Source organism: Balaenoptera physalus, assembly GCF_965194825.1.
Source record: "Balaenoptera physalus genome assembly, chromosome: 20".
NCBI classification, from domain to species: Eukaryota; Metazoa; Chordata; class Mammalia; order Artiodactyla; family Balaenopteridae; genus Balaenoptera; species Balaenoptera physalus.
Window position 1 is genome coordinate 15,148,876 of NC_138901.1, and position 16,733 is coordinate 15,165,608.

General features: G+C 53.9%; 1 protein-coding gene across 1 annotated transcript; it reads right to left on the bottom strand.

The window, feature by feature from the left end:
• Window positions 1-200: 200 nt before the first annotated feature.
• LOC309651214 (angiotensin-converting enzyme-like protein Ace3) lies at window positions 201-15,015 on the bottom strand (the record flags this gene model as incomplete). The annotated part of the gene is given in 19 exon segments (XM_082443658.1): window positions 201-3,348; window positions 3,862-4,046; window positions 7,606-7,646; window positions 7,650-7,728; window positions 8,124-8,222; window positions 10,353-10,512; window positions 10,515-10,682; window positions 10,685-10,842; window positions 11,133-11,305; window positions 11,385-11,482; window positions 11,610-11,627; window positions 11,630-11,702; window positions 11,706-11,800; window positions 12,600-12,606; window positions 12,610-12,743; window positions 12,938-13,025; window positions 13,274-13,432; window positions 14,019-14,249; window positions 14,989-15,015. Coding segments are annotated over 19 exon segments (2,403 nt in total). The 3' UTR covers window positions 201-2,938.
• Window positions 15,016-16,733: the final 1,718 nt, after the last annotated feature.

The window sequence follows — 16,733 nt, forward strand, 5'->3', positions numbered from 1 at the left end:
CGGGGAGGGCCGCGGGGCTTCGTGCCCCGCCCGCCCGCCTGCGTCTACCCTCTGCTGCCCTCCCCGGCCGGCCTCTCGCCGCGCCTCCTCCCCTCCGCTGCCGCCCGGGAGCTGTCCGCGCCGCGGTGCTGAAAGGAGCAGCGCGGCGGCAGCTGGGAGGGGGCAACTTCTCCGGGACTCAACGGGGCAGGGGCGGGGCCCTGACTCCTAGGGGGCGGAGCTGGGCGGGAGTCCCTCTCCAGGACTTCTTGGAGGAGCTTCTGCTCTGTCCCAATGGCTTGTGGCCTCGGCCCCTCTCAGACCCGTTCCCGGTACCAGAGGGCAGTCCGGACGTTACCAGGCGGTCTCTCTCAGGCCAAGGGGGTCGGGGGGTGGTGGTGCAGAAGGGGTTGTTAGAGGCCTCAGGTGGTTTTCTGCTGAAGGTCTCTTTCCTGATCTGACCGTTGGGCTGAACTCCGGCAATGGTACGGTTAGACCTCTTGCCCATCCTTACCAAGTGCCCTCCAGCTGAACCTCGGTGTCCATGTAGAACTCCTAGTGGCAAGCCCATCCAGCACCTGATCCTGGCAGAGTGATGCACAAGAAATATGCAATGAGGTGCTTTCTTGAGCTCTTAGCATACAGGCACTGCTTGGGAAGAGAACAGATTTAAAACTACCTATTAGCAAGTAACCACTGATAAAAGTGTCCGAGTACTGGTTGAAAATGAATACAATAGAATAAGCAGATGGGGATGGGGTGAGGTTTATTGAAAGAGGCTTCTTGGAGAGGAGGGAGAGAAGGGGACCACTGTTTACTGAGCATCTTGGTGGGCTTGGAGCTTTGCAGAGGGTCCAATGGCCAGTTTCAAGCCAGGCCTTGGGGGGCAAGCATTCAAATGGGGAATGCACTTTAGGCAAAGGCTAATGGTGGAATCAGTGCAAGGGGCTGAGCTGGGGGGGTGGGAGAGGTCAGGTGGGAGAAGAAGGGAATGATAAGGACCCTCAGATGCCATTTTGAACATCTAGATTTAATTGATGGACAACCAAGTTGTTAAGCAGTTAGACATGAAGGAAGTATTCCAGTGAAAGAAATTTTACAGTGGCGGGTGGGGGAGGGAAGACGGACAAGGAGGCTCAGTGAGGTTTTTGCTGGAGTCCAGGTGAGCGGCTCGGAGTCCTGGGTTGGATGTGCCTTTGCCACGCAGAGCCACAGTGCCTGATGGGGGCCTCGTTGGCCACTGTGGCTGGGGGATGGGAGGGCTGCAAGTGTGGCCTCCTGCTGGGGGCAGAGTTGTCCTGGCTGACCCTGTGTGTGGGGGGATAAGCTGTCTGTGGAGGAAAGGTGGGGCTGTTTCTCATGGGCTCAGTGTGTGGGGTGCTGAGCTCTGAGGAGGGATTTGGGCAGTGGGACACTCATTCATTCACTTACTCAAACATTTTCCAAGTCCCCACTGTGTGCCGTGGCTTGTGCTGGCTACAGGTGTTACACAGTGTCCTGCCCTTACAGAGCTGACAGCTAATAATGGGGACAAATGAGGACACTGCAGCACAGCAAAGTAACAGCAGTGACAGAGACATCAAACGAGGAGCCTGCGGAGCCTGCGGTCAGAACAGGAAGTGCTCGGGCTCAGCCAGAACTCAAGAAGGCCTCTTGAAACCTGGGCAGAGGTAGGATCCATGGAGGTCTCAGCCCACGGGTACAGTCCTTCTGTACCCTGATCCCCTGACTTCTGGGCTCAGATCCTTAGTCTAGAGAGAGCCAGTTCCATCTTTTGGCCACCTTCCCACTAGCTCAACTGGAGCTCTTGTGCCTCCTCTCTGTGGTTACTGGCGGTGATGCTACTTCTCCTCAAGGTTTCCCTAATCTCTGACGGGCACTGACTCTCAGCCTCCCCAGCAGCCCCTGGGGCCTCAGTCCGAACTCGGTAAGTTCCCATATACTGGGTGTGGCATCCTTGGGTTAGACAGACAACACAAGAAAGAAAGGCTGAGAAGAGGCAGGAGCAGAGGCCTTCCCTCTCTCTTCCTAGGTTTGCCCCTAGAGCACTCATTCCCCAGTGTCCTCCTAAAGCTCTCCCTCCCCATCCTCCCCTCCCCCACTGAGCCTCGAAAGGTGCTCTTTGCCCTGTGCTCAATCCCCAGGGCAACAGCCCAGGCAGCAGGTGTGTGTGTTGAACAAGGCCATCTCTGGGGCGCAGTGGCTGGAGATGAGCTTTGTTTAAATATTAAAGAAGTCAATCATTAATCAAGCTTCGCTTGGTGCCCAGGTACCCACTCTCTCCATTTGGGAGGGCCTGGACTGGGGCAGGGAGGGCCATGGGGCAGTTTGTAAGGCTACTCGCATCTCAGACAGCTAACAAGCAGCTTTTGGGGGCTGGATTATGCAGCCCAACACAGGGCAGGCCAGAGGATCAGCAGAAAGAGGGGCCGGCCAGTGTACACAGCATCGTGCTCATGAACTGGGCGCTGATGGTTCGTACAGGAGTGTCTGGCTCTACTTGAATACACTGTATAAGGGGACTGAAGCAGTGTCCAGTTTCTAAACAGAGCAGATTCTCCTTGGGTACTGCAGCCCCTGTCCAGCCCCACAGTTGGGCTCCTGAAGAAAGCATGGCTATGAAGAACAAGGTCTGGGCATGAATTGGGGCTGACGGCTGGCTTGGAGGGACACAGCCCCTGAGTCACTAAAACCATGGTTCCTGAGCCCCCAGGGAAGGAGGCTGGCCTGGAACCCAGGGTGTACATGGAATCACACAGTCATCTGTGCACATGGCCTCACATACATGAGTTCACAAACACACAGTTACAACTCCGCATGTACCCAGATCTGCCACAGCTGCACCCAATTACAGTTGGGCACTATGCGTGCGAGCGGTCCCCTCCTCAACCTCCCCAACATCCTCTCTGGCTTGGCCACCCTCCTCCTGCCCCCCCAGCCTCACCAGTCACAGTGGTGTCTAGTCCCAGCTCCACCATTCAGCTCTCATCCACGGAGGCTTCCTGTTGTGCTGTGTGAAAATCCGAATGGTCAGGCCGATTGAGCACAGCATCAGGATGAGGCAGAGGCCCAGCAGCAGCCACTGTTTTTTGACAACTTGGTGGGGCTCCATGGCTATGCCTAGAAAGTAGGCCTTGGGTGGTGACTTGAGTGCACTGGTGTCCTGTGCACTGGTGTCCTGTGTACTGGTGTCCCGCGCACTGGTGTCTTGGGCCAGTGAGCTTTTTTCCAGGATGTACAGCCTGTAGGCCAGCAGCAGCACCACCAGTAACATGACAAAGCTCAGGGCCAGCAACACCCACTGCCCAGATTTGGCCTGGGCAGGGTCCAGCTCCAGACCCAGGAATGCCACCCTGTCTGTTTCTTTCTCTGTGGAAGACATAGGAATCTTGCCGAGCAGGTGGAACTGGGGAGGGTACCTCATGGTGATCAGAGAGGATCTGACTGCCACAGGCCTTCTCCCTCAGCCTCTGGCACCTACCTTCCACGCCAAAGTTGAGGGCCTTGCCTGGGAAGCAGGGTGAGAAAGAGGAGCAAAAGGAAGAGAAGGAAGGGACGGTACAGACAGGGCTGTGTACCACATGGCGCCCGCAGTGGCTCCGTGCAAGGGTCAGGAGGCAAGATGCCCACCCTGTGCTCAGAAGCCAGCCCGGCAGTCTAGCTGGAGAGTGGGCAAGGAAGCATCCGAGCGAGCTAGTGGCTGGGGCGTGGGCTGTGGTCTTGGCCAAGGCTGCATCAGGTGCAGACAGGGTTCCACAGCAGAAAGCCAGGTCATAGATGGGCTAGGGGTGAAGGCTGGGTTGGGGTAGGGGCTGGCCCAGGGCAGGCTAGGGTAGGGCTTGGGGCTAGAACAGTGGCGGGATTAGGGTCAGATCACCAAACCTTCAAAGGAACAGCTGAAGTGTGGCCAGCCCAGGATCTCCCCACGCCGCACATTCTCGGTGACCAGACAGTTCAGCAGGGGCTTGAAGTAGGTCATGAGGGCCTTTGTAGACACCTTGGTCTCCCCGGTTATCTTCTGCAGGACCTCTGGCCAGGGCTTGCTCGAGCCCAGCTTTAGGACGTCCCTGGGAGAGTGGGTACAGCTGTGAGGCTGTGCGGGGGAATCGGCTAATGCTGCTGGGACCCCTCAGTATGCCCAACCCCGCCTTTAGGGCTTTGATACCCAGACTCTTCCAACAGAGCTCAGCACAGTGGATTAAATCACAAGCTTTGAAATAACACCAACCTGTGCTTGAGTCCTCTGTGGCTCAGCTGTGGGACCTTGGGCAAGTACTTAACCTTTCTGAACTACAATTTCCATATCCGTAAAATGGAGAAAATAACAGTACCTATCTCCTAGGGTTGTTGTGTTGGCCAAATAAACACAATTCTGGGAGCATACTAGGTAGGCAATAAATGCTTGCCTAATATTATTATTATTATTATTACTACTACTGTGATGATTACTGTTCTCCTGGACTCAAATAAGCCTAAAGTCAAGAGGGAAACCTCATGTTTCCCATGAGGTGCTCAGTGTTAGTAGAGAGAGGTCACTCTTGTCCCTTCCGGTCTCACAGGGAGCATGTGGGATGATTAGAGAGATAATAAGCATGGGATGCATCGTGTGCACTGCCTGCAGAGCTGCAGAAATGTCAGCTCTGTCTCAAGGCACACCCTGTGCTTGGTGGCAGGGGGTCTAGCCTTAGGCTTGGCCCGTGCACTCATGGTGGGGTTACAGAGTGTGCTGCAGCCAGGGCTCTGGGCTCCTCCACCCCAGGGCCACCCGCAGAGGCAGCAGGAGGCTTATGTTGATGCTTCTCAACCTGTTTCCCCTGATCCCACCAGGAGACAGGTGGGGCTGAGAGGCCCAGAAGTCAGAGTGTGGAATCTAGACTAACAGGACGCAGGTTCAGACCCAGCAGTGCTAGTTATGGGCCGCACAACCACAGACAACCAACTTAACCTCTCTTAGCCTCAGCTTCTTCATCAGTAAAACCGGGTTCCATTAACACTTGCATTTCACTGTGGTGAGGATTAAGTCACATAATGGCAGCAAAGAGGGCTTTGTTGCTTGCAAAGACTTATACACGTCGCTTAATAAACAGCTGGGAAAGAATGAGGTGGGGAAACTAAAGGTCAGTGGATCCTTGGAAGAAACCACTAGGGGAAAATGTAGTTATGAGCCTAGAGAAATGGAGGAGAAAAGTCATCAAGATAGAAAGAAAAAAACAAACAAAACTCACTTTAGGTTAGAGGATTTTTATCAGATGCCAGGTCCTGGGAAAAAGGAAGGACCTGGTGGGGGAAAAGTGTCAACCACTGAGAGTCTGCCTACTCAGAAATAGTCTTTCAGGCTGGGCGGGACAAGAGGTTTAATGTGGGCAGCACATGAGACTTGCAAGGGTGACAACTGGGCACTGCCTGGAGCCCTCAGCTCCAACGTGGCAGCAACGGGCCCCACGGACAGGGTCAGGTCCTCGTGGCTGGCTGGGTGAGGCAGGGGACTTTGGGAATTTGGACCAAGTCCACTTCGACCCTCTCTTCCCAGCAGAACCAGCTCAGAGCCTGTCCCACGGCAATCACATTTAGGACGATGGGTCAAAAATAGCAAAATCAAGTTTTAAGCTGTGTTAGGCAAAAGAGCAGCCAAGAATCTTGCCCTTCCCCTTCTCCCCTGCAAGCATGTGCCTGCCCCACGCCTCCACAATATGCCTAGTGATGACCGGCAAGGCTTCTACATGCTTGGTGTCAAGTCAGACCCTGGGAGCCTTGTGTGCCCTGCGTGGAGTGGGGGAGGGAAGCGATGAGAATGACTGACCTCAAAAGTCCCAGCGATCAAGCGGGATGAAGGCTCAGAGTCAAAAGTGAGTTGATGTTGGGAATTCCCTGACGGTCCAATGTTTAAGACTCCAGGCTTCCACTGCAGGGGGTGCGGGTTCGATTCCTGGTCGGGGAACTAAGATCCCACGTGCCACGTGGTGCGGCCAAAACAAGAAAACAAAACAAAACAAAAGTGAGTTGATGTATAGAAAATGGATGTCTGCTATTTTTTGTACTCCTGCGTTGGGGGTCAGAGATCCCTCCTTGATCCCCTGGCATGACCTCCTCACTCTCTTTGCATGTTCACCAAAGCCCTTTCCTACTGCACCAGCTCCTTTCTTGGATTACGGTTATTGATTTATCCTGTGGCCCATTGCCCCCTGCTGGACGCAGGGCAGGCTGGTCGGCACGTGCACAAGTAAATGTTTGCTGAATGAATAAATGATAGGCAGCCAGAGACATGAATGCAGGGAGCAGAGAGGCCTCTTATGTTTCACACATTCAGAGAAGCTCAAACCTGGGCAGTCGACTAGAATAAACTGCTGTAGTATGAAAAGATGGAAAAGCAAACAGACTAGGGAGACAAGAAGGCATGCAAGGTGTAGCCCTCCTGCAAGCAAAGGCAGGGATCAGTCCTGCAACTCCATCTGGCCTTGTGGTTACTGATGAACGGCTTGGTGGAATCACAAATGTGCTCATTAAATTTGCAAAGGATACTAAATTATTGTGGATAATTATTAGGATACTAAAAAGAGGCTTTGTTCATCCTCTGAGAAACCAGGAATAAAACTCAACATGACCTTGACAGGTTAGGGTAATGGACCTACTGAAATCGGTTGAAACTCAATGGGGAAAAGACCATGTCACTGGGTGGGCTTCATGTCTCAGTGGTTGGAGCGCTGATCTTGGGACCAGCGGACTAGGTCAACTTCACCAGACCAGTGTCGTTTGACTGATGGAAGCAACAGGGTGAAAGATAATGTGTTCTGGAGTCAGTTTGAGCCTCAAAGCATGACTCTGCCACTTCCTAGTTGAGCGATGTGCAATCACGTTACCCCTCTTGGCTTTGGTTTCATCACTTATGAAATGTGGATAATAATATCCATTTTGCAAAGTTATGAGCTGCTAACGTGAAACACTGCAAGAGCGCTTGTTAGAGAGCCCAGCCTGTAGCAGTAAATGCTTCCCGCCATCAGGTCAGCCTCTCGCCCCACTCCAGGTTTGCTTCAGGACCAGAAAGCAGTGCCACAAAGGCAGGGATGGAAAGGATGGGCTAGATACCAAGTGCAGGAAAAAAGACTGCGGGTAGGGGGTCAAAGTAGACCACAGCTGATCTGAGTGTGCCAAGAGGCTGGTGTGAAAGCCACCTGGATCGGCCTGGGAACTAGGCTCAAACACTTCCAAGAAAAGATGGAAAAAGCAGAGTGCGCCTTATCAAATGCTGCTGAGAGGCTAGGCAAGCGCCTTGCCAGGAAAGAATAAGGAGATTCAGATGGAAGATGGAGGCAGAGGCAGGACTCCAACACTGGGTTCTGATCTGGGACAGTTTGGTTTATTGGCTATGTGAGTGAGTGAGTGAGTGAGAGTGTGTGTGTTAGCAGGAGGGGCTAAACAGTCTCTCTGACCACAAGGGGCTACACAAGACGAAATGAGCTTTGATTAACATAGGAGAGACTGCAGTCTAACAGAAGGAAGAACTTCCACTAGAACACAAGCTCTGCTCAGGGGGCCTAGGGTGGCCAGGTTAGAAGAGGGGCCCTGGGGCAGGCGTCCAGCAAGGTGGGGAAGGGGAGCCAAGGACAGGGGAGGGAGGAGGGCACTCACTCCAGGAGCTTCCCAGCCGGCTTGGAGTTATAGATGTTACGTCAGTGCAGCAGCCCCACGTGGCCTGAGGCCTTGCAGTGTGCTTCGTGGAACTGGAACTGCAGCACGAGGCTGAGGAAGTACCTGGGGAGAGAAGGCGAGGCTGGCTGGGGAGGGGTGGCAGAGGTGGGCCTGGGTCAGCAGTCACAATGGGGTGGCTGGCCCTGGAACACCGCAAGGGCTCTCCTTCCTAGCCTTCTGAATCAAACCTATGCTGGCCTCCCTCTTTCCTTCCCTCCTCTCAGGGACATCAGACATGCTTTCCCATTAGCTCTGCCCTCCACACGGGAGCTGATGTAAAAGCCCAGTGGATTCAGGGCATGGCCCTCAGAAGGTTGTGCCGTCTGATGGGAGGAGGTGGGGAGGGGTGCAGGGGGACATTTGGATCTGGGGCCTTCCTGGAAATCCTCAGCTTGGGTCCCGTGTCCCCGACTCCCAACTCGAAGAGCCGGTTCTGCTGGCAGGGCCCAGACCTTTACCGAGTGTAGGGCAAGCTGGCAGAGATGTGGAACTTGGTGCCCAGATCAAAGTCATCCTCTGTCCAAGGGACAGGGGGGCACAGGCCCTGGTACTTCAACCTGGGGATGGGGGGTAAATTGGGGGCTTGATAGTGCCATCTGGTAGGGTTCCCAGAGCCTTTTCCTTTTGAAACATTTGCACAGCTATCAAAGCGACTTGGCGTGCAGAGGACACTTAATGCATTTTTACTGATTAAATAAATGAGTTGAAAACACATGGGATTGGGAATCAGAATCAAATAATAACAACAGTTAACACTGAGCACTTCCTCTCTGCAGGAACCGTGCCAAGCTCTTCACACAGACTCACTCAACATTGTCCTGGTTCTGGGGGCACAGGAGGGAATGAGCTAGGCAAGGTCACTGCTTTCATCCTAATGATGGGGGACGGTTGTAGACCAACCAACAAGGTTGTTTCATCTGATAAGAAGTGCCAAGAGGATACCAGGGGATAAGAGGGGGTGGGATAAATTGGGAGATTGGGACTGACATATACACACTACTATATATAAAATAGATAACTTCTGAGAACCTGCTGTATAGCACAGGGAACTCTACTCAATACTCTGTAATGGCCTATATGGAAAAGGAATCTTAAAAAAAAAAAGAGTGGATATCTGTATATGTATAACTGATTCACTTTGCTGTACACCTGAAACTAACACAACATGTAAGTCAACTATACTCCAATAAAAATTAAAAAAAAAAAGAAAGAAGTGCCAAGAAGAAAACAGAGTAACATCCCTGTGGTATAGTACTACTACTATTCCCATTCTACAGATGAAGAAAACTGAGGTTTAGGGATCAGGGAATTGGTAGCAGGACACAGAACAGTCATGGGCAGACCCTAATAACTTTCATGTTCAGGTCTGGTTTTGCCCCTCTGAGTTGTGTGACTATGGGAAAGTTACTGATTGTCACTGAGCCTTGTTGTAAAATGTTGTCTGTGAAATGGGGATAAAATGACCCATCTTTGGGATGAGACAAAGTCTATGAACAAGCTCATAGTTTCATTGTTGGCCCACTGCAGCCCTGAACCATCCTCTCAGGGGAGTTCCTCTCTCATTGACAGGGTTTTGTTCAAGGACCAGGGAGTTGCCTTCCCTTTCCCTCAACCCCAGGTTTCCATCACTCAGGTCGTGGTGGGCATGGCCGAGAGAGGAAGGAAAAGGTCCTGGGCAGGCACCTCACATGGCTGGTGGGGGTGCCCTTGGAGGGGGCACGAAGTCAAGACCCTGCCTGTCCCACCAGTGAGGCCTGGCCCTGTATTCAGGGCGGGGGTGTGAGGGTGAGAGGACGAAGGGAGGGGTGCCCAGCTCTGCCATCCCTGGATGGCGGTGTGACCGCAGGGTGGTCACACCTTCTTCTTCTGTGAATGGCCAACGTTAAGGGCCTGGTGCAGAGCTAGCAGGCCCATCGGGTCGTCTGTAGCAAGCAGACCTGAGCTGGTCAGTCTGACCATCTCCTAGTGGAGATGGAGAAGCCATAGTCATGGGCAGTTATCATCCAAGCAAACAGCCAGGGGTCGGTGGAGGGATGGACACAGGTGCCCCTCACTCAGGACTGATGCTGCCTGACTGCCGGTGGTGCTCCTTCCGTTGCCAGCTCCGCCCACAGACAGGTCTGCGGATGCTAAGTCAGAGGCAGGTGTGTGTGTGTGTCGGGGTAGCAGGAAAGGGGGCACTGGGCCTGCCCCTGTCCCATGAGGACTCTTTCCACAGGAGGGAAAGAGCTCAGCCCCCCAAACGCCCCTTCTGCTGGCCCCACTGGTGGGCACAGAAAGGGAGGGGAGGAGCAGGAAGGCCTGCCCGGCAGTCAGTGTCCTGTTCTTGGAGGAGCCCAGGCGCAACGACTGCGTGAGCTTCCCGGCCTCCCAGGATCCCCAGAGAGGCTAAGGGGCCTGCTCCGTGCCGGTCCTGGATTCGACAGGACCCCCCATGACTGCACGCTCGGGCCCTACCCACTTCAGCAGGAGCGCTTTTGTCCGGTGACAACCAACAGGCAACGCCACCCCAGGGCTTCCCCACGGCCCCGGGTCAGCAGCGTCTCACGCCCAGCTCTGCCCTCACAGGAGAGGCAGCAGCGCTCTTTGGTAGCAGGCGGTACCCTTGAGGCTGCCCCGAAAGCCCTGGGAAAGCCCACACCGGGGCTGGGCCTGGGCAGCGGGCCCCGATCAGCGGTCCTCCCCACCTGAGGTTCCACCACTCCTGGTTGTACACGGCCTTCTCGATGGTGCCGTCAAAGACCTTCCAGCGAAACAGGTCCACCAGGTAGGCGAAGGGGATGAAGGCCATCTTCTCCGGGGCAACGTTCATCAGGAAACCGAGCTCCTCCTCTGGGGAAGCCGGGCCGTTAGGAGGCTGCTCCCAGCTCCGCCTCCCCTCAGCTTTGCCTGGAGAGCCCCAGCTGCAGCCCCAGGCCCGGGCTGGCCTCCCATGATCCCCTTGGTCCCATCGCCTTCGTCCTGGTGCTGGTGGCTGAGCAGGCCTCTGCTGAGCAGGTGCTTACGGGAGGAGGCGAGAGGGTGACCACAGAGCCCACGGCCTCTGCAAAGGCTGGGCTGGCGCCTGCGCGGAAGATCACAGAGGGGTTCTTGTACTGCAGGAAGTACTGGATACGGCCCATCTGGTGGAAGATGGAGAGCAGGTCTTCTATGGTCACTTCGGTGCACTTCTTTATCCTGGGGTTAAAGGGCAAGGGTCAAGGAGCATGGGGATGCCCTGGGAGAAGGAGAGATTTCTCCATTCAGGCTCTGTTAAGGGACGGGGGTGGTCGAGCCAGAGACCAGCAGGGCCTTATGCTGTTACTCCAGGCCTCACATCCAAGCAGCGGCCAAGCCCTTTGCTCTCACCCACCTGGCCCGTGTGGCTGGCTCACCCCCCAACCCCCGCCGCCCTCCTGAGCCAGGCAGACAGGTGGAGAGTGGAAAGAGCAGAGGCAGGGGGGTGATGCTGGCCGCAGGCTGAGCTCCTGAAGTCCTTCCTGTTGTAGAAGTCCCAGGCGGATGCGTGGCACTCCACCTCCCGCCCGTCCGTTGGCCTTTCCATCTTGGAATTTTTCCAGAACCCAGGAGGGGTGGAAAGCAGCCCTGGGGAGGTGACGAATTTTTCAGCCTCTTGGAACATTTTCTCAGACTTCCACTGCTGTGAGGAAGAGGAAGTGCGTGGGGGCCCCCCTCAGGGCTGCGGAGGGGGCAGGGGCAGACCGAGGCCGAGCGCTGACCTGGCCTCGCATGATCTTCGTGATGTCCTCAGGGGGCTTCTCCGGGAAGGGCAGGACTGGGTCTAAGATGTTGACCCAGGACTGAGCCCACACGTTGCCTGGAAGGGGAGGGGGAGGGCTAAGAGGAGGCAGGAGACCGGCTCTCCCCCGACTGAGCGTCTGCTCGCCTGCCTGCTTGGAGGCCCACTCCGCCTGCCCTGCCTCTGCTGCCAGCTGGGGTTTTACCCAGAACGTGGGCAGGGATGGCCCCCTCGGATCGATGAGCTCGGGCCCGTAGAAGCGATACAGGGCCTGGCGCACGTAGGCGTGCAGGTTCAGTTAGAGCGGCCGCAGCTCCTGGAAGAGCTGCTCCAGGTCTTCTTCCAGTGTGTCGGACTCGTACGTGGACTGCCATAAGGCCCCCATGTCTTTGTAACCTAGGACAGGGGAGGGGGCTCAGAGGCGCTCACCACCCTTCAGCCTGGCCTGGCTGGCAGGAGACCCAAGCACCTTCTAGGGAAGTCACTTGACCTCCCAGATCCTTGGGGGTCTTCATCTGCCAAACAGGAAAAACACCTCCCAAGGCCACTGTCCGTATTGGATGAGATCAGGGTGGAAAGGCACTTAGCAAAGTACATACTGTGTGCTCCTCCCCTTGCCTGGCTGGATAGGACCTGGGTAAAGCCCTGTTCCTGTCTCACCCACCTCAAGCCCTACCCACCCAGCCTGCCTTCCTTCAGATCCTCCCAAGGACTTCAGGATGCTCTTTTCTTCTTGCTGCCTGGCTCGTTCCATCTTTCAGGCCTTGGATAAACGTCAGCGAGGCCTTCCCTGACCACCTAGCTGAAGCAGGGCTCCCCTATTCTCTCTCTGCAGCCCCTTCCTGCTCAGCATTCATCCCGGGTGGCAACAACTGGAGATGTGCGTCTGTCCCCCAGCGAACTGTAAGCCCTAGGAGGGTGGGCACCTTCTCTGTCTTTACACCTGTGCATCCTCAGAACCTCCCTAGCACCAGCACACAGTAGGTGCCCAATCACCGTTTGTGGAACCACACAATGAGTGAGCCACCTTGCCCTCCCCAGCGGCAGGGCTCAGGGTTCCCATCTCCAGGTCCTACCACCACCCTTCCCCTCTGCAGACTCTGCTTCGCCCTTCCCAGCATTGCCCTGAGCCCCACGCAGTACCCGGTCTGCCCCTGGCTGGGCTGGCTGGCAGGTGCGGGGGGAGGGGCCTCACCGTTGAGCTACGCAGCCTTGTTGCTGAGCTGCACGTAGCGCTCGAAGGTGCTGCGGGGCTGGCGACCCATAGCATCCCGCCAGCCCTGCCAGGCCCACAGCAGCTCCTTCTGCTCCCGGGAGGTGGCCGTGACTTCTTGGAGGCCTGTGCCCGGAAAAGGAGCCAAGGCCACCCACTCCGGCGGGTGGACTTCTGCCCTCACCTGCCCCAGGCACCCACTCTCCCCGCCCCCACCAACAAGGGCAGTTGGGGCCAGGAGGAGGGTGGGAGTCTGGAGGCTCCTGGAAGGGGCTGGTGCTGAGACTCGGGGGTTGGCAGGGGTGGGCTTGGGCGCTCCCCAGGCTCCAGGGGCAGGCAGGGCCCCGCATTCAGGCACACCTGGGCCATGCTGTACGTGGTCTCCATGTGGGCCACAATCTGGCTGCACTGGGGGGACAGGTGTCACCCAGGGCAGGCCGGTACCTGTGGGCCCACCCCCGGTGCTAGCCCCACCAGCCTGGAGAGGCGGGCCTGGCCAAGGCATCTTCCCACCAGTCTCTGCTTCCCTCCTCTTCCAGGGGAAGCTCTGGCCCTGCCTGCCAACCTCCCTCCTGCCCCCTGCGGCTCCCCGCCAGACAGCCCACCCACCCTGGGGTGGGGATCATGTGCCTGGAGGCCTGGGGGCTCGTCCTCACCTCCCGGAGCTCCTCCTTGGGCAGGGCCGCCCTGTCCAAGTTCTGCAGCTCACTCAGCACGCGCTTCACGGCTGGGTCCTGGAAGCTGGCGATCTTAAACAGGAGGGCCCGCATGCCAAAGTACAGCGTGTGCTGGGGCCTCTCCGTGTCCTTGTCCAGCTGGAAGGAGGGTCACTGTGTTTGTCATGTGAGGCTGAGGGAGAGGGTCAGGGTCCCACAACCCCCCAAGCTCCTCCCAAAGCCCACTTTTTTTTTTAAAGATTTTTTTTTTGATATGGACCATTTTTAAAGTCTTCATTGAATTTGTTACAATATTGCTCTGTTTTGTTTTTCTGGCCGCTAGGCATGTGGGATCATAGCTCCCCAACCAGGGATCGAACCCGCACCCCCTGCATTGGAAGGTGAAGTCCTAACCACTGGACTGCCAGGGAAGTCCCCCAAAGCCCACTTTAAGGGTTTGGAATCATTGAAAATTTGCTAAGAGGGAGAAGGGAGGGAGCCTGGTCCTTAAAAGCAAGCAGGTGATATCTACAAGGGGAAAGAAACAAGAGACTCTTGCCTAGAGATGTTTTAGGGCTACCAAAAGGCCCAGAGCTTACAGTCTGTTTTGACATGTACTTTGGGGCTTCCCTTTTTCCTCTAGCTCTGGAAAGGGGGCAAAAAGTGTGGTTCCCCCCCCAACCCCCCACCGAGACCCCTGAGAAGAGCAAGGGGAGAAGGGGCTGGGGTGGAAGTGGTACCACATCATCTCCTCGCGATTTTTCTTGGTGATGTTGGTGACATAGTTCCAGGTGGCCTCCATGAACTGGTTCCACACAACTTGGGCTGTATGCTCATAAAACTGCAGGAAGGCCTTTGCCACGGTCTCATTGTAGAGCTTGTCTGCGGAGAAGGAGACGGGTATAATGCTGTCCTGGGAGGGGTCTGCCCCTGCCTGGTGCCCTTGTCTGATCCCATGCTCCTTCAGGTCCCAGCCCTACCTGAGTTCTGATCACCCTCGGTCCTGAGCCATGGCAAGAGCTGCCCATAACAGAAGAGCACAAGTAAGGAAGGTCCAGGGCAAGTCTATCTTGTTCCCATGACCAGGAGAACAGCAGAGCTGGGTGAGGCTATGGGCCAATCACAATCAAGCTCCATATTGTGACATCAGGGGCCAAAGGGTCAGCCATGCAATGTCAGAACTGGAAAGCCCCCACCTACCTTCTGGTCCAACTGTCCCCATTTTACAGGTGAGGAGACTGAGGTCTAGAATGATCTAGCCATACGACCCGATTCACACAGCTAGTCAGTGGCAGAGCCAAGAGGAGAACCAGGGCTCTTGACTTCTACACCAGAGCTTGTCTCATTCTACTCAGTCACTTCTTCCTGGCATTGGAGCCACCCTTGGCCATGACCAGGGATTGATGAGTCTCCTCCCTCCACCGGCTGGGATCACCTCTGAGCAGGTGGGTGGGAGGATGGATGGATGGAAGGAAATGACATCTCTGGGTCTCTGGACTCTGGAAGCACAGTTGTCTCTCCGTGTTCTTCTGACTTGACCTCCTATGTTCATATTTTTGGCCTTTTTCTCTCTTGTGGGATGTATGATCATCCCAGGGCTGTGCAGGACCCTTCCTCCCTTTCCCTGTGCTTACACCTGCTTCCCCAGGGAGAGCCTGATACTATGAGTTTGCTTTTGGAAGGTAGAGGACTGTCTACCATGATAAAAACAGTACTTTTTGGTTGTTGTTAACTATTGTCATCATGCTATACATTACATCCTCAGGACTTATTTATCTTGTAACTAGAAGTTTACACGTTTTGACTGCCTTCACCCATTTCACCCATCCTCCCACCCTTGCCTCTGGCAATCACCAATCTATAAGTTCAGTTCAGCTTTGTTTTGTTTTGGGGTGTCTTTGTGTTTTTGTTTTTTAGATTCCACATATAAGTGAGATCATACAGTATTTGTCTTTCTCTGTCTGACCTCTTTCACTTAGCATAATGCTCTGAAGTTCCATTCATGTTGTTGTAAATGGCAAGATTGCCTTCTTTTACATGGCTGAATAGTATTCCTGTGTGTGTGTGTGTGTATTACCTTTTCAGTGTCCATCAATGGACACTCAGGTTGTTTCCATATCTTGGCTATTGTGAATAATGCTGCAATGAACACGGGGGTACAGATGTCAAGATACTGGTTTCATTTCCTTTACCCAGAAGTGGAATTGCTGTATCATATGGTAATTCTGTTTTTAATTTTTTGAGGAACCTCCATACTGTTTTCCAAGTGGCTGCACCAATTTACATTCCCACCAACAGTGCACAAGGGTTTCTTTTTCTTCATATCCTTGCCCACAGTTATTTCTTGTCTTTTTGATAATAGCCATTCTCAGAGGTGTGAGGTGATATCTCATTGTGGTTTTGATTTGCATTTTCATGAGTAGTGATGGTTAGTGATGTTGTGCACATTTTCATGTACTTTTGGCCATCCATATGTCCTCTTTGGAAAAAAAAGTCTATTCAGATCCTTGCCCGCTTTTTAATCAAATTGTTTTTGTTGTTGTTATTGAGCTGTATTAGTTCTTTATATATGTTGAATATTTAACCCCTTATCAGATATATGATTTGCAAATATTTTCTGAAAATCTGGGGGTTGCCTTTTCATTTTGTTGATGGCTTCTTTTGCTGTGCATGAGCTTTTTAGTTTGATGTAGACCCACTTGTTGATTTCTGCTTTTGTTGCCTTTGCTTTTGGTGTCAAATCCAAAAAAATTCATTACCAAGACTGATATCTAGGAGCTTACCTCCTATATCTTCTTCTAGGAGTTTTATGGTTTCAGGCTTTACATTCAAGTCTTTAATCCATTTTGAGTTAATTTTTGTCTATGGTGTAAGATAGGGGTCCAATTTCATTCTTTTGCATGTGGCTGTCCAGCTTTCCCAACACCATTTATTGAAGACACTATCCTTTCCCCATTGTATATTCTTGACTTTTGTCATAAATATATTGACCATATATGCATGGGTTTATTTCTGGGCTCTCTATTCTGTTCTATTCATCTATGTGTCTGTTTTTATGCCAATACCATAACGTTCTGATTACTATAGCTTTGTAATGAAGTTTGAAATCTGGAAATGTGATGCCTCCAGCTTTGTTCTTCTTTCTCAAGATTGCTTTGTCTATTTGGGGTCAAAACATAGTATTTTTAAAAATGCAAAATACAGAGCTGAGATGGAAAGCAAGAAAAGGGACTCTTCAGATGCCTGGGAGACAAGGAGGGCTCATGCAGCAGTGAGTGGGGGCCCATGTGGTAAATCAAATTTCATCCATGCCCAAAGGGCTGCAGCATTGGTGCCTGCCTGGGGATAGCCAGTCGTAGTGGAAGTACTGCCTACATCAAGGGAGCCAGCAGACGGCTTCTTTTCTAAGGGAGCCCTGCAAGAAGCAACCATGAAACCGACCCTGAGGACATCTTCACAA